Below are 23,118 nucleotides of genomic sequence, written 5' to 3' on the forward strand. Positions count from 1 at the left end.
ATATTTAAGGGAATGCATTCCGTGCTGGATGCATAGAACTGGAAAACAAAACATTCTTAATTTAGAATGTCATCGTTGTGATTGTGGTTTCTTGTCATTCAGGCTCTGAAGCTTGCAAGTTGCATCCTCAATCCTCAGCTTTTTCATAAAATAGTCATAAAAATGAAGAAATCAGAATTAGAGGGCTGCTTGGCATAACAGATCACGAGTATTTTGTAAATTTGATTTTGAAAATTAGTAATCAATAATTGCATGTTTCAGTGTGGATCCTCCAAAACCACGTACACAGGACAGGAACTTGTACACAAATTAGGGGGAAATAAGCAACTAACAAGTATTCATTGACAATGCATCACCATTACAGAAGAGGCATATAGTTGATTTATTGATTACAAAGAAATTTGACAACATCAAAATAGAAGGAACTGATTCTGACAAAGCCTTAACTGCTATGCACCTGTAGATACTACTTGACAAAAAACTGACTTCAGAGTTATTGGATTCATTCTTAAGGGAAGAGCTTACAAAGTTAAGATGCAAAATGAAATTAGTACATTGATCTTTCTTTATAAGATAATGCACCACTTGTTCAATAATTTTTACCAGATAATCTTCACAAAAATTGTGGATAGCACATACAGGGAATAAAATGCATATAAATTTAATTACCAAAGAAAATCCAGCATCCGCAAAGAGGCAACAAAGTTTAGTCTATCCTTGCAATGTTTACTTAATGTGTGTTAATAAGATGCTTAGGAAATTAAATTTTGACTATTGAAGTATACTCAAATGATGCAGCTATTATAAATGAAAATCTATGCCCAACTGTTTTGAGAGTTTATTGCCTCTTTACAAAAACCATCAGCAATCTCTTTATCCAGCCTGCAAAGCTCCTGTTTAGCATTTTGTATTCACACACATTTAACTCGTTTCCACTATTGGCTTCAGTTTGAGTTTTCTAGGTCTTCATCTATTCTAGATGATTTAAAACAAATGGTGCAGCTCTGAAAAAGTCAATACACCAAAACCAAGAGGAGAAATGTTTGTTTTGGAGAATGACCAGATGATTGCAAACAAGTCCAAATGCTCAATGGTGAAGTTAGTGAAGATCTGACAACTAAGGTAATGAATAGAGAATGTAGAAAAGAATGGTGGTAGCAATCACAAGTGAAAATCAGAAAAGCCATAACTGGATGAATTGGATCTTTTAAACGTAACAGCAAGAACTGTTGATACTGGTAGGGTAGGGTAGTCCAGATTGGGCCAATAGAAAAATCTTAGAAATGGCTTCTTGCATTGGGCAAGGAGGACAGTCAGCATCAGTGTAATATTCTATACCTATAGAAAGATACTAAACCTAAAACTGTTACACAATATTAAGAACAGCATGTGATAGCCCATTGGTGTGGAATCATCAAACAATGATGACTTGGTCCCACATCCACTTGGTGGATAAAGAAATGGGAGTACTTTGCATCAGTCTTCACTGTGGAAGATACTAGCTGTATGCCAGAGGTCTGTCTGTGAATGGGAGTGAGTGCCATTGCTATCACAATGGAAAAACTGCAAGGCAAACTGAAAGTTCTTAAGGTGGGTAAGACACCTGGACCAGATGGACTATATCCCAGAGTCCTGAGAGAGGTTGTTGAAGAAATAATGAATGCATTGATCATGATCTTTCAAGAATCACTTGATTCTGGCATGGTCCCAGAGGACTGGAAGATTGCAAATGCCACGCCACTCTTTAAGAGGGGAGGAAGGCAAAAGAAAGGAAATTATAGGCCAGTTAGCCTAACCTCAGTTGTTGGGAATTTATTATTGAGGATGAGATTTCAGGGTACTTAGAGAGTAATGATAAAATAAGTCTTAAAGTCAGCATGGTTTCTGTAAGGGGAAATTCTGGGGAAATAAAGCGGGGTGGACAAAAGAGAGGCAGTGGACGTCATTAACTTGGATTTTCAGAAGGCGTTTGATAGGGTGACACACGAGGCTGCTAAAATTTTATGGCGTCACTGGCTTGGATGGAGGAATGGCTGACAGGCAGGGGGCCTTTTCTGGTTGGCTGTCAGTGACCAGTGGTGTTCCACAGGGGTCAATATTGGGACTGCTACTTTTCACATTGTTTGCCAATGATTTAGATAATGGAATTAATGGCTTTGTGGCAAAGTTTGTGGATGATATAAAGGTAGGTGGAGGGGTAGGTAGTGCTGAGAAAGTAATGCGATTGTAGCAGGACTTAGACAAATTGATAGAATGGGCAACGAAATGGCAGATGGAATATAGTGTTGGAAAATTATGATAAAGCATTTTGGTAAAAGGAACAATAATGCGGATTATTATCTAAATGGGGAGAAAATTCAAACATCAGAGGTGCAGAGGGACTTGGGAATCCTTGTGCAAGACTCTCAGAAAGTTGAGTCTGTGGTAAAGAAGGTAAATGCAATGTTGGCATTTATTTCGAAGGGATTAGAATATAAAAGCAAAGAGATAATGCTGAGCCTTTATAAGACACCAGTCAGGCCGCAGTTTGCGTATTGTCAATGGCTTTGAGCCTTATATCTCAGAAAGGATGTGCTGTCATTGGAGAGTCCACAAGAGGTTCACGAGGATGATTCCAAGAATGAAGGGGTTAACAAATAAGCATTTGGCAGCTTTGGGCCTGCATTCACTAGCATTTAGCAGAACACTTGGATTTCATTGAAATCTACCGAATGTTGAAAGGCCTAGATAGGGTGGACATGGAGAGGATGTTTCCTTTTTGGGGGAGGGGTATCCAGAACTAGATGGTTCAGCCTCAAAACTGAGGGGCCACCTTTTAGAAAAGATCTGAGGAGGATTTTTTTCTAAACCAGAGAGTAGCGCATCTGTGGAATGCTCTGCCGCTGGTGGCCAAGACCATGGATATATTTAAAGCGGAAATTGATAGTTTCAGATTGGTCAGGGCATCGAAGGATATGGCAAGAAGGCAGGTGTATGGATTTGAGTGGGATGCAGGATCAGCCATGATGGAATGGTGGAGCAGACTTGATGGGCTGAATGGCCTAATTCTGTTCCAATGTCTTAAGGTCTTTATACCAGGCTGATGAACTCAACATGGCAGAAATTTAGGATGCTAAATTTATGGGCAGATTTAACTAATATCCATAACATAGAATGCAAGGTAACATTTTATTCAGTTTATCCTTTGTTGACAAGGTAGTGTACATTACAGAAACCTAAAGAGATGGCATTGTTGATAGACATTCTGTCTGTTGGTAGGGCTCTGAGCTTGCAGTTGTTTGTCACTCTCCATCCTACAGCTGCTGGTTCCTCCTACAGTATTTCAACAAGGATCAAAATAAACTTGAAAAAAAGCTTATGATTTGGAAAAACCAGGAGCAATTAGTTACATTGTTGGTCTGAATGGAGCCAGAAAGTATAGATTAGGTAGGTCCTAAGTAGGTCCTTCAGTGGTATTCACAAAAGAAAACAAAGGTTGCTGTGGAGAATTTGGTGATAAGGGGCAGATGCAAATCTAGTACAGGTCTCTCCTTAAAGACTTGATACACAAGCAGGCCTGAAGGTGGATAAATTCCCAGGTTCATCCCAGCAGTAATGGGAGGTATTGGAAGAAATTGCTGTGAATTTGGTTGTGATAATTTAATTTTCATTGTACAGAAGTGAGGAATCAGATGACTACAACTTCCCTTTTCAAGAACAGCAACAGGGGAAAAACCTGGTACTGCAGGTCTGTGAGACTAACATTCATGGAAACTGGGTAAAATTCTGAGCGACACGATTGATGATCTTTTGGAAAGGTAGAGACAAGACCAAGACAGCCTAACATGGCTTTATCAAGAGCATATACCATTTGACCAATTTGACTGAATTCTTTATCGGAGGTATCAGGGCATGGCCGTGGAGGTGCATGGACGTCAGCGAGTTAGACTGGCGGGAGGAATTTTAAAAGAAGACAGCTTTATAGAGTGGGTGCCTGAATAGAGGGTGTCAAAGTCGGAGGGCTTTGGCTCAACGGGGCTCTGGTGATAATGGGTCGAGGCAAGATAGGTTACTTATGAAAAATAGGAATAGGAAGTATTCTGCCTGGCCGGTGTTCTGCACTGGGTGTTGGATGTGGGATGTCTGAGAGATTCCCAGCTTCCCAGATGGCCACATCTCTGCCAGGTGAGTCAAGCTGCAGCTCCTTAAGGAACCGGAGATGCAGCTCGATGACCTTTGTCTGGTCAAGGAAAGTGAGGAGGTGATAGAGGGGAGCTATAGGCAAGTAGTCACATCAGGGCCTTGGGAGACAGATAAGTGGGTAACAGTCAGAAGAGGGAAGGGCAAGAGTCAGATAATAGAGAGTACTCCTGTGGCTGTTCCCCTTAACAATAAGTACTCTGGTACTCTAGGGGAAGCAACAGAGGCACAGAGTCTGGCCCTGTGGCTCAGAAGGGCAGGGAAGGGAAGAGGATGGCAGACGGGACTCTACAGTTAGGGGGTCAGACAGGTGATTCTGTGGACACAGAAAACACAGATGGTAGTTTGCCTCCCAGGTGCCGGGGTCCGGGATGTTTCTGATCGCATCCACCATATCCTGAATTGGGAAGGTGAACAGCCAGAGGTCATGGTACATATTGGTACCAACAACACGGGTAGGAAAAGGGAGGAGGTCCTGAAAACAAGTCTACAGGGAGTTAGGAAAGAGGCTGAAAAGCAGGACTACAAGCATAGTAATCTTGGGATTACTGCCTATGCCACGCAACAGTGAGTATAGGGATAGAGTGAGGTGGAGGATAAATGTGTGGCTGATGGATGGAGGGGACAGGGATTCAGATTTCTGGATCATTGGGACCTCTTTTGGGGCAGGTGCAACCTGTACAAGAAGGATGGGCTGTACTTGAATCTAAAGCAAACCAATATCCCGGCAGGGAGATTCCAGTTTAAACTAGAATTGCTGGGGGGTGGGAACTGAATTAAAAAGACAGAGGAAAGGGCAGTTAACTCACAAATAGAGGAAACTTGTAGGCAGTGTGAGACTGAGGATAGGTAGATGATAGAGAAGAGGCGCTCAGACTGATGGTTTGGAATGTGGATGGAGTATCATGAACCAAGATTAGAGTGCAGATCAGTACTTGGAGTTATGATGTTGTGGCCATTACAGAGACTTGGATGGCTCAGGGGCAGAAATGGCTACTTAAGAGTGCCAGGCTTTAGATATTTCAGGAAGGACAGGGAGAGAGGCAAAAGAGGTGGGGGAGTGGCACTGTTTATCAGAGATAGTGTCACGGCTGCAGAAAAGGAGGAAGTCATGGAGGGATTGTCTTCTGTGGTGGAAGCGAGAAACAGGAAGGGGTCAATAACTCTACTGGGTGCTTTTTTAAAAAAAAAATAGACCACCCAATAGTAACTAAGACATCGAGGAGCAAATAGGGAGACAAACTCTAGAAGGGTGCAATAATAACAGAGTTGTCGTGATGGGAGATTTTAATTTCCCCAATATTGATTGGCATTTCCATGGAGCAAGGGGCTTAGATGGGGTGGAGTTTGTCAGGTGTGTTCAGAAAGGTTTCTTGCCACAATATGTAGATAAGCCTACAAGAGGAGAGGCTGTACTTGACCTGGTATTGGTAAATGAACCTGGTCAGGTGTCAGGTCTCTCAAGGGGAGAGCATTTTGGAGATAGTGATCACAATTCTATCTCCTTCACCATTGCATTGGAGAGGAATAGGAGCAGACAAATTAGGAAAACATTTAACTGGAGTAAGGGGAAATATGAAGCTATCAGGAAGGAACTTGGAAGCATTAATTGGGAGCAGATGTTCTCAAGGAAATGTACGGCAGAAATGTGGCAAATGTTCAGGGGATATTTGGTGGTGTACAAAGGCTGTTGAAAATCTAGTCAAGAAGAAAAGCTTTACGAAAGGTTTAAAAAAGGCTAGGTAATGATAGAGACCTAGAAAATTATAGGGCTAGCAGGAAGGAGCTTAAGAATGAAATTAGGAGAGCCAGCAGGGGCCATGAAAAGGCCTTGGCAAGCAGGATTAAGGAAAACCCCAAGGCATTCTACAAGAATGTGAAGAGCAAGAGGATAAGACATGAGAGAATAGAACCAATCAAGTGTGACAGTGGAAGAGTATGTATGGAACCAGAGGAGGTAGCGGAGGTACTTAATGATTACTTTGCTTCAGTATTCACTACGGAAAAGGACCTTGGCAATTGTATGGGTGACTTACAGCGGAGTGAAAAGCTTGAGCATATAGACATTAAGAGGGTGTGCTGGAGCTGTTGGATAACTCAGCAGGACCAGATGAGATGTACCCCAGGCTACTATAGGAGGCGAGGGAGGAGACTGCTGAATCTGGCGATGATCTTTGCATTACCAATGGGCACAGGAGAGATTCCGGAGGATTGGAGGGTTGTGGATGTTCCTTTATTCAAGAAAGGGAGCAGAGATAGCCCAGGAAATTATAGACTAGTGCATCTTACTTCAGTGGTTGCTAAGCTGATGGAGAAGATCCTGAGAGGCAGGATTTATGAACATTTGGAGAGGCATAATATGATTAGGAATAGTCAGCATGGCTTTGTCAAGGGCAGGGTCATACCTCACAAGCCTGATTGAATTTTTTGAGGATGTGACTAAACACATTGATAAAAGTAGAGCAGTAGATGTAGTGTATACGGATTTCAGTAGGGCATTTGATAAGGTACCCAATGCATGGCTTATTGAGAAAGTAAGGAAGCCTGGGATCCAAAGGACTTTCTGTGGACAAGCCAGTTCTGGATCCACAAAGAGTGGTTGCAGACAGGTCATATTCTACATGGAGGTCGGTGACCAGTGGTGTGCCTCAGGGATCTGTTCTGGGACCGCTTCTCTTCGTGATTTTTATAAATGACCTGGATGAGGAAGTGGAGGGATGGGTTAGTAAATTTGCTGATGACACAAAGGTTGGGGGTGTTGTGAATAGTGTGGAGGGCTGTCAGAGGTTAAAGCGGGACATTGATAGGATGCAAAACTGGGCTGAGAAGTAGCAGATGGAGTTCAACCCAGATAAGTGTGAGGTGGTTCATTTTGGTAGGTCAAATATGATGGCAGAATATAGTATTAATGATAAGATTCTTGCCAGTGTGGAAGATCAGAGGGATCTTGGGGTCCGAGTCCATAGGACACTCAAAGCTGCTGTGCAGGTTGACTCTGTGGTTAAGAAGGCATACGGTGCATTGGCCTTCATCAACCATGGGATTGAGTTTAATAGCAGAGATGGACAAACCAGAAACCAGAAGGCTAAGTACAGGGTTAATGGTCGGTTACTTAAGAGTGTGGATGAACAGAGGGACCTTGGGGTTCAAATCCATACATCCCTCAAGGTCACTGCACAGGTTGATAGGATAGTTAAGAAGGCCTATGGGATGCTAGGCTTCATTAATAGGGGGATTGAGTTCAAGAGTAGAGAGGTCATGTTGCAACTCTACAAATCTCTGGTGAAACCACACTTAAAGAGTATTGTGTTCAGTTCTGGTCACCTCGTTATAGGAAGGATGTGGAAGCTATGGACAGGGTGCAGAGGAGATTTACCAGGATGTTGCCTGGATTGTAAAACAAGTCTTATGAGGCAAGGTTAGCAGAGCTGGGACTTTTCTCTTGGAGCATAGAAGGAGGAGAAGGGACTTTGGTAGAGGTCTACAAGATTATGAGAGGCATAGATAGGGTGGATAGCCAGTACCTGTTTCCCAGGGCATGAGTAGCAAACACCAGAGGGCATATGTATAAAGTTAAGGAAGGGAAGTTTAGGGGAGACATCAGGAGTAAGTTTTTATTTTTCATTTTAAATTTTATTTATTTCTTTATTTTACACAGAGGGTTGTGGGTACCTGGAATGACTTGCCAGGGATGGCGATGGAGACTAAAACATTAGGGGTATTTAAGAGCCTCTTGAACAGGCACATGGATGAACGAAAAATAGAGGGTTATGGGGTAGTGTGAGTTTAGTACTCTTTATTAAGGAATATATGGGTCGGCACACATCGAGGGCCAAAGGGCCTGTACTATGCTGTAGTATTCCAGTGTCTAGTGTCTAGTGAGAGGTAATGTTACAGCTTTATAGGACCCTGATCAGACCCAACATGGAGTACTGTGCTCAGTTCTGGTTACCTCACTACAGGAAGGATGCAGAAACCACAGAAAGGATGCAGAAGAGATCTACAAGGATGTTGCCTGGATTGGGGAGCATGCCCTATAAGAATAGGTTGAACGAACTTTGGCTTTTCTCCTTGGAGCGACAGAGGATGAGAAGTGACCTGATAGAGGTGTATAAGATGATGAGAGGCATTGATCGTGTGGATAGTCAGAGGCTTTTTCCCAGGGCTGAAATAGCTAACACGAGGGGGCACAGGTTTAAGGTGCTTGGAAGTAGCTACAGAGGAGATGACGGGCAAGTTGTCTTTTTTTCAAATAAACGCAGAGTGGTGAGTGCATGGAATGGGCTGCTGGTGACGGTGGTGGAGGCAGATACAATAGTGTCTTCTAAGAGACTCTTGGATAGGTACAAGGAGCTTAGAAAAATAGAGGGCTATGGGTAACCCTAGGTAATTTCTAAAGCAATTACATGTTCAGCGCAGCTTTGTGGGCCGAAGGGCCTGTATTGTGCTGTAGGTTTTCTATGTATCAGAGTGTATTAATGAAGGCAGTGCAGTCAAAGTGATTTACATGGACTTGAAGTGAAGTCTTTAATAAGTACATCAAAGTCTGATTCAAAAGATTAGTACCTACGTAGGCCAGGGCAAGTGAGCAAAATTGATCTGTCAGTAGACAAAGGTGATGGTACAGTGTTGTTTTTCCAATTGGATGTCTAGGACTAGTGGTGTTGATTAAGAGGTGGTGCTTAACCTTGTCTTAGGCCGCAGAGAGATATTGTTATGTTGGTGAAATGAGCTGAAAAATGACTGAAGTAATTTAATCCAAACAGATGTTACGGGGTGCAATTTTGGAGCACTAATGAAGCTGAGATATTTATCATGAATAGTAGTGTCTTGAGGAATAGTAGTATTTTGCAGTACAAATCTATAGATCTTTGGAAGTTAAAAAAGCTAAGTAATATGGTTAGAAATGACCATATTATTTAGAATACTGGCTTTCATTAGTTAGAGGGTGAAGGTTCTGGAAGGGGTAATACATAGCAAGCAACATTTGTGCTGTACAAGTATGTGGCACTAATCATCTCCCGTACGAGTTTGACTACATACCCTTGATGTTTGACAATATTAAGAGTGCCAAGTCCCCCACCAACAACTCGAGGATCAAAATTGGCCAGAAATTCAACTGCACCACTTCTTTGAAACTCGCAACAGGGTAAATGCCGTGGATGGCTTACAGAACACAGAAAACCTACAGCACAATATAGGCCCTTTGGCCCACTATGCTGTGCCGAATCTGTAGTTTAGAAATTACCTTGGGTTACCCATAGCCCTCTATTTGTCTAAGCTCCATGTACCTTTCCAAGAGTCTCTTAAAAGACCCTATTTTATCCTGACTGCAAAACCTTCCTACAGTCCATAAAGCACAAATAAGGAGTGTGGAACATTCCATTTCACTTATTTGGATGAATGAAGCACCAATAAAAGGCAGGAATCTTAGCACCATTCAGTACAAAAACAGTGCATGGGGACAGGCACCCATCCACCAAGGGTGATATTCATTCCTTCTAGTAATATTGCACTGTGGTATGTCCCATCCACAAAATGTAGTGATCTTACTTACCTGCGTTATTCTGGTAACAATTTAAAATCTACAATTTCACCTGCATGAAGAATAAAAATGGGTGGGGGGGGGGCATCTCCCAAAAAGACATTTAAAAAGAATAGATACTTCACCAGGATTAAAGAACACAACTCACTGAATACAACCCACAGAATGATAGAGAAAGAAAAGGACTTGCAGTTACATAGTATCTTTTATGTCTTCATGCCATCCCAAAGTTACCAACATAATACAAGAAATACGCTTTGACAACGTGTACACACCCAGGACCCATAAACAGCAACATGCTCATGTCTAATAGACAAACTGCATCATAAAAAAAGTAGCAAGGTTAAGAGAAAATGAGAATGGAAATTAATATGTATTGCACTAATATTAATAAAAATGTAATGAGGTTTTAAAAATTACTTTAATGCAAAAAAAATTACCTTTTGAACAAATGACCTAAAAAAAAAATCAATGGCCATTTATAAACACAAACTGTCACAAAAGTTTCTTAAATACTGTACCCTCATCCCACAGGATTTCATGAAGTGAATATATGAATATAAAGTGCTCAATTAACAATTTAAAAATGAATTGCATTCATATTCCATTGCAATTTAGACACATTTAAAAATTGTCTACCATAGAAGGAGAAATAGTCCATAGATTTAGTATTTCTTCCAGTTTAGCATCAACATAACTGTAAGGCTCAGCAATGTCTTGTCAGTTTAATAGTCATGCTACAAACTGTGGTTAAAAACCATACAAAAATCATCATGCTGCAATACATGTTTTTGTTTCCACCCTCTAAAAGGAAATCAGCCAAATTTACAACCATTAAATTAATAAAAATCTCTAGTGGTTTTCCTTTTAATTTTTTTTAAGCAATATGATTTAATGTGCTCAATGGACAAACTAAACACAAAACCTTCACAAAAAAAAAATGCTTTCTTCCCTCCATGATATTCAATTATCATTGAGGGAAGGTTTTGTGGAAGAACTCTATTCTTCTATGAGTGTTTAGGAATCTTTTGTATGAGAAATCTTTTTCCACAGCAATGTCTTTAGGTTGTTCAATATTAAGGAGTGCTCCATTTCCATTTGGCTGGCAGTTCCTCGGAGGGCTATGCAGGAGTAAAGCTGCTTCTCCAGTTCCTCTCTCACATCCGAAGGAGCACCATTTAGAAGGTAGTCTTTCAACAATGCACAGACCTTAGTCAGGTTTGGCTGATCTAATTCAGTGGTGCATTGCTTTTTGCTTTGATGACATGTTGTCCTGCAGTCTGTGCCATAGACACAATCTACATCAGTCTCGCAGTGGCGGCCACCGATGAGTTGTCTAAAACTAACCTCTGGTACAATTTTTCTCATATCTATCATTTTTAAGTCATGCTTAGTATTATAGCCAATATTATTTGCATTCAGGTCACACATAAGGAAATTGCCATATGTTCCATGGAAAACATCCTCAACAAATTCTAAAAGTCCTATTGCAATCTTCGCTTTTCTAGGCCAAGAGGGAGTAAACCATTGATCCATACTACGCCTCAAACCAGAGGGAATGAAAAATTCCAAAACCCAAGGAATAGTGAGACCATAGAGGTAACTGTAGTGGACTTTTTCTGTTACATAAAGATCTCCACAGAATCCAAGTAGTTTTGGTGTGTGTTCTTTGTCTTGTAGAATTACTGTAATCAGAAACTCATTAAGCTGAAGCAATGCCCAAGTAGATTTTGCTTCTGCAAGAGAGATGTGGCCATCTTTATTTCCATCTGCTACGGTGACAACCAATTTCAGTAATTCCTGAAGATTTGTCTGATCACCAAGCTTTTCCTGAGGAAAACACAATTATGCAGTTGGTTCTCAGAAGGACTTGTGTACTGATTTTGAACTTTTATTCAAAAGCTTACCTTCAAGAGATTGTAAACCATTTTTCGAAACTCCTCCATGGAAGTGCCTTTAGTTGGCTGATCAAATAAGTTCATCTCCTTCCTTGGTTCCATGTTAGAATCTAAATCAAAGTGGAGAAGTTCTTCAAGCTTACACTTTAATACTATCTGTGACTCATCCCATACTCCTCTATATACCTAGAAGGAAATAAAAAAAACATTAAAAAAATGTCATGTGCTGGTAGCAACACTTTACACAGACAAAGCAGCATAATCTGATTCCAACTGCCATATTGACTTACTTTGCCTCACCTCAGATGTACTAATGTCATTCTATCCAACTCACCCCCTCCAATATGACAAAAACTAATGGTTTTCTCAATTCTGATGAAAAGTTCCAGATCTGAAATGTTAACTATTTCCTTGCCTGACCTGCTGAACCTTTCGAGCATTTTCAGTTTAAAATCACAAATCCAGGGAATAGATGCCAAAAAAGAAGGCAATTTAAATTCAGTTTCCTAATTTAATGTACCTCCTACTTTTGCAGTTGTTTTTCTGGATCTGTGGATTGGCAAGAGCTTCAAATTATCACAATGCACACTGCAATGACTTTTTTAATAATCAATTATCCAAAATAACTGAGAAATCTCAAAGTCTGAAGAATGATTAGGGGACGTATTCTTGGAACCTTCAACTGTCTGGTTTATTTTCACATGTTGCAGTATGAATGATTTTTCTGAGTGATCTGAACATGATAGGTCAAATATGATGGCAGGATATAGTATTAATGATAAGACTCTTGGCAGTGTGGAGGATCAGAGGGATCTTGAAGTCCGAGTCCATAGGACGCTCAAAACAGCTGCTCAGGTTGACTCTGTGGTTAAGAAGGCATACGGTGTATTGGCTTTCATTAACCATGGAATTGAATTTAGGAGCCAAGAGGTAGTGTTGCAGCTATATAGGACCTGGTTAGACCCCACTTGGAGTACTGTGCTCAGTTCTGGTCACCTCACTACAGGAAGGATGTGGAAACTACAGAAAAGGTGCAGAGGAGATTTACGAGGATGTTGCCTGGATTGGGGAGCATGTCTTATGAAAACAGATTGAGTGAACTTGGTCTTTTCTCCTTGGAGCACCGGAGGATGAGAGGTGACCTGATAAAGGTGTATAAGAAGATGAGAGGCATTGATCGTGTGGATAGTCAGAGGCTTTTTCCCCAGCGCTGAAATGGCTGCCACAAGAGGGCACAGGTTTAAGGTGCTTGGGAGTAGGTACAGAGGAGATGTCAGGGGTAAGTTTGTTTGTTTTTATTTTTCCACACAGAGTGGTGAATGCGTGGAATGGGCTGCTGGCAATGGAGGTGGAGGCGGATACGATAGGGTCTTTTAGGAGACTTTTGGATAGGTACATGGAGCTTAGAAAAATAGAGGGCTATGGGTAACCCTAGTAACTTCTAAGGTAGGGACGTGTTTGGCACAACTTAGTGGGCTGAAGGGCCTGTATTGCACTGTAGTTTTTCTATGTTTCTATGATCAGTCACAAAAGTGAATCAACTACGAGATGAATATATAAGAAACCAGTGGCATTCGTATCAGATACTGTATGCAGCAGTGGTGGAAATGTATTGATATTGACTTTACGCTAAGCAGAGCTATGGCAATAAATCTTCCCTAGGCAACTTATTGTGCAAGTGAAGTATTGAAGTGTTACTTTTTTATGTTGGTGGGCATTTACTTTTAGAGAAACAAGATGGATATCTCACTCCATCTCCAAGATGGAAACAAGTTGCAGAACCTGGACCTCTGTACTTCCCTCTGCAATTGGATCCTTGACTTCCTAACTGGAAGACCACAATCTGTGTGGATTGGTGATAACATATCCTACTCGCTGACGATCAATACTGGCGCACCTCAGGGGTGTGAGCTCAGCCCACTGCTCTACTCTCTATATACATATGACAATGTGGCTAGGCATAGCTCATATACCATCTATAAATTTGCTGACGTTACAACCATTGTTGGTAGAATCTCAGGTGGTGACGAGAGGGCGTACAGGTGTGAGATATGCCAACTAATGAAGTGGTGCTACAGCAACAACCTGGCACGCAATGTCAGTAAGATGAAAGAGCTGAGTGTGGACTTAAGGAAAGGTAAGATGAAGAAACACATATCAATCTTCATAGAAGGATCAGAAGTGAAGAGAGTGAGCAGTTTCAAATTCCTGGGTATCAAGATCTCGGAGGATCTAACCTGGTCCCGACATATCGATGAAGTTATAAAGAAGTTAAGACAGCGGCTATACTTCATTAGGAGTTTGAAGAGATTTGGCATGTCAACAAGTACGCTCAAAAACTTCTATAGTTGTACCGAGGAGAACATTCTGACAGGCTGCATCACCGTCTGGTATGGAGGGGCTACTGTACAGGACCGAAAGAAGCTGCAGAAGGTTGTAAATCTAGTCTGCTTCATCTTCGGTACTAGCCTACAAAGTACCCAGGATATCTGCAGGGAGCGGTGTCTCAGAAAGGCAGCATCCATTATTAAGGACCTCCAGCACCCACGGCATACCCTTTTCTCACTGTTAAGTAGAGGTACAGAAGCCTGAAGGCACACACTAAGCGATTCAGGAACAGCTTCTTACCCTCTGCCAGCAGATTCCTAAATGGGCATTGAACCTTTGGACACTACCTCACTTTTTTAATATACAGTATTTCTGTTTTTTTGTACATTTTTAATCTATTCAATATACGTATACTGTAATTGATTTACTTATTTATTATTATTTTATTTATTTATTTTCTATTCTATTTTATGTATTGTATTGAACTGCTGCTAAGTTAACAAATTCACGTCACATGCCGGTGATAATAAATCTGATTCTGGATTTCATTGAAATCTTTGAAGTTTTCTGTGTAAAATAAACTCTCTATTGCTGAATGTATTTTCATCTTTTTGACATGTACGTATTCAAATCCAGATTGTATTTTTTATGAAACACAGCTATATTTAAAGAAGTTACATAGCAGCAAGTTGCACAATCTCTAATAGTACAGCACCTTGTGTTTAACCGATTGAAGATTAATGCAGTTTTGCATTTATGCATCATATATAGTGCAAGACACAAGCTCATAAAGGCTGTCTAAGATAGGTAGGTATTTCAATACAATTGCTTCCTCTGAGGAAGAAAAGGATTCCTGTATGCCTGTTATAGAATAGATGTAATTTGGGCTCCTCATTGAAGAAAAGATGTGCTGGCATTGGAGATGATTCTGGGAATGAAAGGGCTATCAAACGAGGAACGTTTGATTGCTCCAGGTCTATACTTGCTGGAATTTAGAAGGATGGCAGGGGGGGGGGGGGGTTGCAGGGGAATCCCATTGAAACTTTTCAAACGTTGAAGGGCCTGAACTGGGGGACGTCTAGGACAAGAGGGCACGGCCTCAGAATAGAGGGGCATCCATCTAACACAGAAATGCAGAGAAATTTCTTTAGCCAGAGGGTGGTGAACTTGTGGAATTTATTACCACAGGCAGCTGTGGCGGCCAGATCGTTGGGTGTATTTAAGGCAGAGATTGATAGGTTCTTGACTGGACACGGCATCAAAGGTTACGGGGAGAAGGCCGGGGGGGGGGTTGTGGCTAAGGAGGGGAGAAAAGGATCAGCCATGATTAAATTGCAGAGCAGACTTGATGGGCCAAATGGCCTAATTCTATGTCTTCAGTTAAAATGAGCTTGTAGCTTGCAGACAACATGAATGGCCACCAGATGGTACTGTGGTACAGTCTCTTTCAACTCTTCTTTCAAGCCTTTTATCAACCCCAAAAAAAACATACTGTATATTTGTTTTAACAAAGGTAGCATTTCACTTTATCATTCATGGAATGTAGGCAACACTGGTGCTTACTGTCACTGAGCTGAGGCAATTAGGTGTCAACCAAATTCAGTGAGCCTGGATTTACATTGACTTAAGCTCAGTAGGGCAAGTTTTCTTCCCTGAAGGATGTTAGTGGACTAGTTATACTGTCATGGGAATATTTCCCTTGTTATAAGCAGCAGTCTTCACCAAGAATTTTTTGGACAAGTTCAACCTCTGTACTGACTAACAAATGGGCTTGGGTAAATAGAAAGCACACATCCTTCAAAATGTATGCAAAGTGCAGAAGAAGTTCATAGCTTAGGCTTTTAGCTTGCAAATAAAAAGGCAGAGACATTTGTACTCCAATTAGGAAGTCACAGACAGCCTCGAGTGATTTAATTGCGGTACTTGTTACCACACAGAATAGTTGAGAACAGCTTAGCAATTGTTATAAAACAAATGAAAAGCTTTGCAGACAGGGTTAAATGAAGCAAGGTGTCAAACAAATACATTGTTGAAAGAGGTGCTTAGCCTACTCAGCTCACTTTATACTTATGACTGCAAGGCCAAGTATAGCTTCAATGCTGTATTTCAGTCTGCTGACACCACCACTGTTACTGGTTGAATCATAGGTGGTGACAAATTGGCATATCAGAGGGAGACTGAAGATCTGATTGAATGGGTATCACTACGGCAACCTCACACTCAATATCAGCAAAAGCAAAGGGCTGATTATTCACTACAGGAAGAAGAAACTGTAGGTCCACGAGCCAGTCTTCATTAAGAGATCAGAGTTGGGAGGGTTGGTAACTTTAAATTCTCTGGTGTTATCACATCAGAGGATCTGACCTGGGGCAAGTACTACCATGAAGTTCAAGTTCATTGTCATCTGACTCTGTGTGTGTGTGTGTGTGTGTGTGTGTGTATAAAACCGAACTAAATAATGTTCCTCCAGACCACAGTGCACCCACATAACAGAGTACACAAAACAATACGTTACCACAAGTTAATAAAATATAATTCAACGAGTATGTAGTGGATGGGTGTTTACAATTGTGCAGTTTCTTGCAGTGACATGCAGAACAGTTGCATATCAAGCTATGATGCACCCAGATAGGATGCTTTAAATCAGACACACAAGGGATTTTGTAGATGCTGTAAATCTTGTGCAACATAACCTTGAGCAATGTGCAGCAACCCCCCCCCACCAAAGTCAATAATCTGCACTTTTGTTTTGCTGACATTGAGGGAAGGTTGTCGTCATGACACTGTGCTACTAAGCTCTCCATTTCCTTCCTGTACTCCAACTCACTGCTATTAGAGATATAGACCACTACAGTTGTATCATCTCCAAAATGATGGCATTAGAAAGAGGTAGTAGATCGGGGAGCGAGGATGAAACTTGGTGGAACACCAGTGTTTCGAATAATTGTATGAAGGTGTTGCTGCTCATCCTTGATGATTGCAGTCTATTGGTCATGAAGTCAAGGATCTAGTTGCTGTGGGGTATTTAACTCCCAGACTACAGTGTTTGTTGGATTTATAGTATTGCAGGCAGAGCTGTCATGAGTACATGGAAAAACCAGAGACTACCAATGTGCATCTGAGAGTACTGATAAGGCAATTAAACCTTCTACAACGTTTGTACTTGCTGGTGAACCCAAGAACTGTACTAATCTTCACCAACCTAATGAAAGCTGAGGAGATGCCAAAACATTTGCTGGTCAGTACTGAGGTAGTTGATTAGGGCATGGTGGTAACAGGGATATTATAACTGGACTGAGCACGGAGCAGCAAATAGAATTGCACAGTGCCGTAATACCATTTCTGAACGAATAGCCTGCTCCCATTTATTGTCAGAAATTGGAATAGAGAGAAAAGATTTGCTAGCAGCCAAAGGATACGATCAAATGAACATAGAAGATTTGAGTTGAGAAAACTGGTGAAAAGTCATGAAATCAGACCAAATGGACATTTACTCAAGAAAAAAAAACAAGTATCTGAAATAGAAATGCAAAATATTAGAGATACTCAGCAGGTCAGTGAGTATGTGCAATAGCATAAATGTTTCAAGTCAATTACCCTCCAACAGAAGGGAAAACATGAGAAAACAAGTGTGTTTTAAGTTACAGAGAGAGAGAGAGAGAGCGCAAAAGGGGTCATTACCAGCCTTTGTTTGTGTCAGGTTGGCCAAAAACTCATATTCCTTTAATAGTAACTCATTTTTTTATTTTCTCCACAAGTGCTACAGTACTTGATCTGCTAAGCACTTCCAGCTTTCAAATTTTATTTCAGGTTTCCAGTAGTGGCTGTGTTCCAATCATATTTCCAGCAAGTTTTTTTTCCCCACAGTAATGCTCCCATTCTTTTCCTCTGTTTACATTCCACAAGGCTGATCAGATATAAATAATGCACACTAATTCCTCTCTCTCTCTTAAATGACAGCATAAGCACTCGGTCACCACACAACAGTTGTCCCCATCTCAGCCTGAAACGTCGACTGTACTTCTTCCTAGAGATGCTGCCTGGCCTGCTGAGTTCACCAGCAACTTTGATGTGTGGTGCCTAAAATGTTGATTGGAGAGGTGGTACAGGCGCCTGAAGACCCACAATCCTTGCTTACAAAAAGCTTCTCCCATCTGCTATCAGATCTCTGAATGGTCCATGACTCCATGAACACTACTTTGTTATTCCTCAATTTCGGTAACATAGTAATTTTTATGTCTAGCACTGTACTATTGCTGCTAAACAACAAATTGCACATCAGTGGTAATAAAGCTAATTCTGATTCTACTGGTAGACTCACAAGATGCAACAGAAATGAAGCCATTTTGCCATTAAGCTGATGTTTACAATTTCCTGAATCGGTAACAATGCATAAACATCTTAGAGCTCAAAAAGTATTAGAAATATATTATGTATACTTTAATGATTTAAATAGCAAATTCTTATTAAAGATATTACCTGATTGTTTGGCTTACTGGACAGGCACTTGCCAAAGTAAAGTGTATCTTTATCACACAGACTGCCACATGCTGATCCATCAATAATTCCTTTCTGGTATTTATCACACTAGAAAAATAATTCAGAAACACTATTACATGGAAAATATTCTAATGTAAAAAACTTAAACTATTTAAACGTCTACACAATTTGTAGTGACTCTCATTCATTTAATCAGGAAATACTTTCTACAAAGTGCTCAAAATTAATCACAAATATACAACAGAAAATGATTGATTGCACAAGTATTCGCCCCCCCCCCCACTTTAATATGATGCAGCAAATCATCACTGGTGTAGCCAAATGGTTTTAGAAGTCACATAATTAGTTAAATGTGCTGTGATTATGAAGACACATAGTCCTCTTTTATTGTCATTTAGTAATGCAGACATCCCACCCTGCAAAAGCTCATTTCAGGGAGGTAGCACCATCAATTTGCGGGAGACTTCCAGGAGAGGTGGGATGTCTGCAATAGAGTAGCTCCTTAGCAGTCAGCCAACTAGTTTAAATAACGTTAGCTATGCTAATGAATGAATGACACCTGTTCATTTTGAGATTAACTCACCTCAACATGTCTTTTACATTTTAACCTACCATGGGCAATAGAAAAGTCACTGTTGCAAACAGCGCAGTGAGCAACACTGTCATTATTTTTGACCCCTATTAGGCAGGGGTACACTTTAGGGTAGTCTAGGGTGACATACGATTTATATTTTCTTTTTTTGGAACACTCTCCCATGGCGCGCTCTCGCTCGCTCACTCTCTCTCTCTCTCTCGTGCTCCCTCTCTCGTGCTTTCTCGCTCGCTCTCTCTCTCGTGGTCGCTCTCGCACTTTCTTGCTCGTTCTCGCTTGCTTTCTCGCTCGCTTGCTCTCGGGCTCTCTTGTGGTCGCTCTCGCGCTTTCTCTCTCAAAAAAAATTGATTTCCGTGACATTGTATATAATTTGCGGGCATCAGGGAACCACTATTAATATGTGGGAGACTCCCGGAACTTCCGGGACAGGTGGGATGTCTGGTAATGCATGCATTAAGAAATGATACATTATTTTCTCCGGTGTGATATCACAAAACACAGGACAAACCAAGACTGAAAAACTGACAAAACCACATAATTATAACATATAGTTACAACAGTGCAACAATACCATAACTTGATGAAGAAGTCAATGAGCACAGTAAAGTTCGAAGTCTCTCAAATGTCCCACATCTCACGCAGACAGGAGAAGGAAGAAAAACTCTCCCTGCCATGCCGACCACAATCCAACTCTGAGTCATCCGAAAACTTGAAGCTCTGATCAGCTCTCGGACACCGAGAACTGAGTGTCATCTCTGTCCGAACGATTCGACCTCCTTCTCAGTCGCCAAAAGCAGGCAAGGCCGGGGATTTTGAGGCCTACCCTCTGAAAGATTCCCGACCACACACTAATGACAGCAGCAAACGGGCGTTTCAGAAATTTCTCCAGATGTTCCTCTGTGCTTTCATGTCCATTCTCCATCAAATCAGAATTGTCCACGGCCCCTATTTAAGAGATACGATATCATTTTTCACTGGAGGGCTGCGCACACGCAGGTGCGCCGCCATCTTCTCCTCCCGCCTTGTTGGAGAATTGTATGCAGTCACGGTGTTTCAATTGATTGTAGTAAAAATACACCTGTATCTGGAAGGTCCAACTGCTTGTGAGTCAGTACCTTGGCCAAAACTACACCATGAAGACAAAAGAACATTCCAAGCAACTCCACTGAGAGGTTATTGAAAAGCACAAGTCAAAAGATTGACACAAGAAAATTTCCAAGTCACCGAATATCCCTTGGAGTACAGTTAAGTCAATCATCAAGAAATGGAAAGGATATGGCACAGCTGTAAATCTGCCTAGAAAAGGCAGTTCACAAAAAATGAGTGTGCAAGAAGGCAACTAGTGAGGGAGGCCACCAAGAGACCTATGACAACTCTGGAGGAGTTATGAGCTTCAATGGCTGAGATGGGAGAGACTATGCATACAACTGTTGCCTGGGTGCTTCACCAGTTGCAGAGTGGCAAAGAAAAAGTCACTGTTGAAAAAAACTCACATGAAATCTCAGCTAGATTTTCCCATAAGGCATGTGGGAGACTCTGAAGTCAGCTGGATGAAGGTTCCATAGTCTGATGAAACCAAAATTGAACTTATTGGCCACACTAAACATCGCACATCAAAACCACACTATCCCTACCGTTAATTATAGAGGTGAAAACATTATGCTCTGGGCATGTTTCACTGCAGCAGGCCCTGGAAGGCTTGTGAAGAAAGAGGGTAAAAATGAATGCAGCAAAATACAGGGAAATCCTGGAGGAAAACCTGATGCAGTCTACAAGAGAACTGCGACTTGAGAGAAGATTTGTTTTCCAGCAAGAAAATGACCCCAACCGTAAAGGCAAAGCTATATATACAGGAACGGCTTAAAAAACGATGTTAAAGTCCAGGAGAGGCCAAGTTAGAATCCAGACCTTAATTCAATTGAGAATTTATGGCTGGACTGGAAAAGGACTGTTCACTCACAATCTCCATGCAGTCTGACAGAGCTTGAGCAGTTTTATAAAGAAAAATGCGGGAAAATTTCAGCTTCCAGATGTGCAAAGCTGATAGAGAACCATCCACACAGATTCAAGGCTGTAATTGCTACCAAAGGTGCATCTACTAAATACTGACTTGAAGGCAGTCAATACTTAAGCAATCAATTATTTTGTCTTTTATATTTGTAATTAATTTAGATCACTTTGTAGAGATCTGTTTTCAGTTTGACATGAAAGAATCTTTTTCTGTTTATCAGTGTCAAAAAGCCAAATTAAATCCATTGTGATTCAATGTTGTAAAACAATAAAACATGAAAACTTTGGGGGGGGGGGGGAGCTGAATACTTTTTTTTCCAGGCACTGTATATGATGATATACATGTACTTTGAACACTGTGTAATAGACTTGCATTACTTTATTCTTAAATGGTTGTTGAAACACAGGAGATTATAACACTAGTTTATTATCCAGAAAAATGAGGATTATTATGAATAATCCAGAAGTATAATTGCTCACACATCAAAGTTGCTGGCGAACGCAGCAGGCCAGGCAGCATCTCTAGGAAGAGGTACAGTCGACGTTTCGGGCCGAGACTCTTCGTCAGGACTAACTGACTTCCTTCAGTTAGTCCTGACGAAGAGTCTCGGCCCGAAACGTCGACTGTACCTCTTCCTAGAGATGCTGCCTGGCCTGCTGCGTTCGCCAGCAACTTTGATGTGTGTTGCTTGAATTTCCAGCATCTACAGAATTCCTCGTGTTTGTGAGTATAATTGCTCATTCTATTAGTGACCAAGAAGGAAAGGGTTTTCATCTTGGAGTGTGTCAGTATTTTAAGTCTTATTATCAGAGCCCTGAATATCTATACTGTCTAATTTGTTCATCCCAATAGAGCTGCAATGGTAGGTAGCTGTCTTTGCTGCAGTGTCTGTTTTGAGTCCTGGGCTCAAATGTCTGTCATGTTACCAGCAGCAGCTGAAGCCAGTTTTCAGATAATGCTGTATTTATGATTTCCTTTAACACGAACACACAGGGTTTAGAGGAAATGTGTTTGTTGGACAAACCTTTGCACTGACTAATCATCTGGTGAAGTTAAAAAAAAAACAAACTGAGAAGCCAATTTCAGGCAAAGAAAAAGAAATAAATAACATGACCAATTTGTTATAGTTTATTTACCTCACAGATATATTATGTTGTATGTTTATGTCTATATTCTCTAGAGTTTAAAGTAACAAAGTATTTTATTGAAACAGGCAAGACATGATAGAATAGGTATTGAGATGTTATGCTACTTGGAGAATCTTGAACAAGAGGATATAGTTACAGAATTGAAGGGATGGGTGGGGTGGGAGGTTGGGGGTGGTGCAAGGAAGTATTACTTAAAAAGAAGAATGGCAAATCACTGGCATTCTCAACCTCAGTGTGCTGAGGAGGCTACATTATTGGTAATACTTAAAGAGGAAGCAAATAAGTTTTGAAAGATCAGAGAATTGTGGGCTTATAGGGGACTGGCACAGAAGAGAAACTATGATCAACAGGAAGGCAGATCAGGCTGGAAGAGCCAAATACCCTACTTCTGTTACTACTTCCTCATGTTCTTGTTTTAAGTTTTAAAAGTAAGTACTGTGCAAAGGTCTTAAATTATATTATACATAATATATATATATACACACATACACACACAAAGTTAGGATGCCCAAGACTTTTCCACAGTACTGTATTTTCCAATGTGGAGCAGGGAGTGTGCTTGTAAATCTAGTGGGAGTAAAGGATGTTGGGAATGGCAAGGGTGGAGCATCACAGGAGGAGTATGGGACAGGTGGCAGAGAAGTGCCAGAGTGTGGCTAGGGTAGAGACACACCCAGCCCTGAGACACCAAGCAATTGGTTTATCGATCAATACAGAATGTCTCTTCAGTGTTTTTCACTTCCTCCCCTCTTCCTTTTTCCCCAACTACTATTCTCCTCTCTGCCCTCTTCCACTCTCAGCCCAAATTAGAGACCCATATCAGAATCAGTTTTATTATCACTGACATGTCATGAAATTTGTTTTTTTTTGCAGCAGTACAATACATAACATTACTACAGTACTGTGCAAAAGTCTTA

General features: G+C 41.0%; 1 protein-coding gene across 4 annotated transcripts in view; it reads right to left on the reverse strand.

Moving 5' to 3' along the window:
- Window positions 1-373: 373 nt before the first annotated feature.
- Window positions 374-23,118, reverse strand: part of LOC140205780 (divergent protein kinase domain 1A-like) — a 60,209-nt gene continuing 37,464 nt past the window's right edge. For all 4 annotated transcript variants that reach the window (XM_072273445.1, XM_072273443.1, XM_072273442.1 and 1 more), the window contains 3 exons: window positions 18,430-18,537; window positions 11,632-11,808; window positions 374-11,554 (listed from right to left, as the gene is read on the reverse strand). In XM_072273445.1, the coding sequence (XP_072129546.1) occupies window positions 10,742-11,554; window positions 11,632-11,808; window positions 18,430-18,537 (1,098 nt within the window). In that variant the 3' untranslated portion in view covers window positions 374-10,741. The remainder of the gene's footprint in view (window positions 11,555-11,631; window positions 11,809-18,429; window positions 18,538-23,118) is intronic.

The sequence above is a fragment of the Mobula birostris genome, chromosome 12 (assembly GCF_030028105.1).
Source record: "Mobula birostris isolate sMobBir1 chromosome 12, sMobBir1.hap1, whole genome shotgun sequence".
NCBI classification, from domain to species: Eukaryota; Metazoa; Chordata; class Chondrichthyes; order Myliobatiformes; family Myliobatidae; genus Mobula; species Mobula birostris.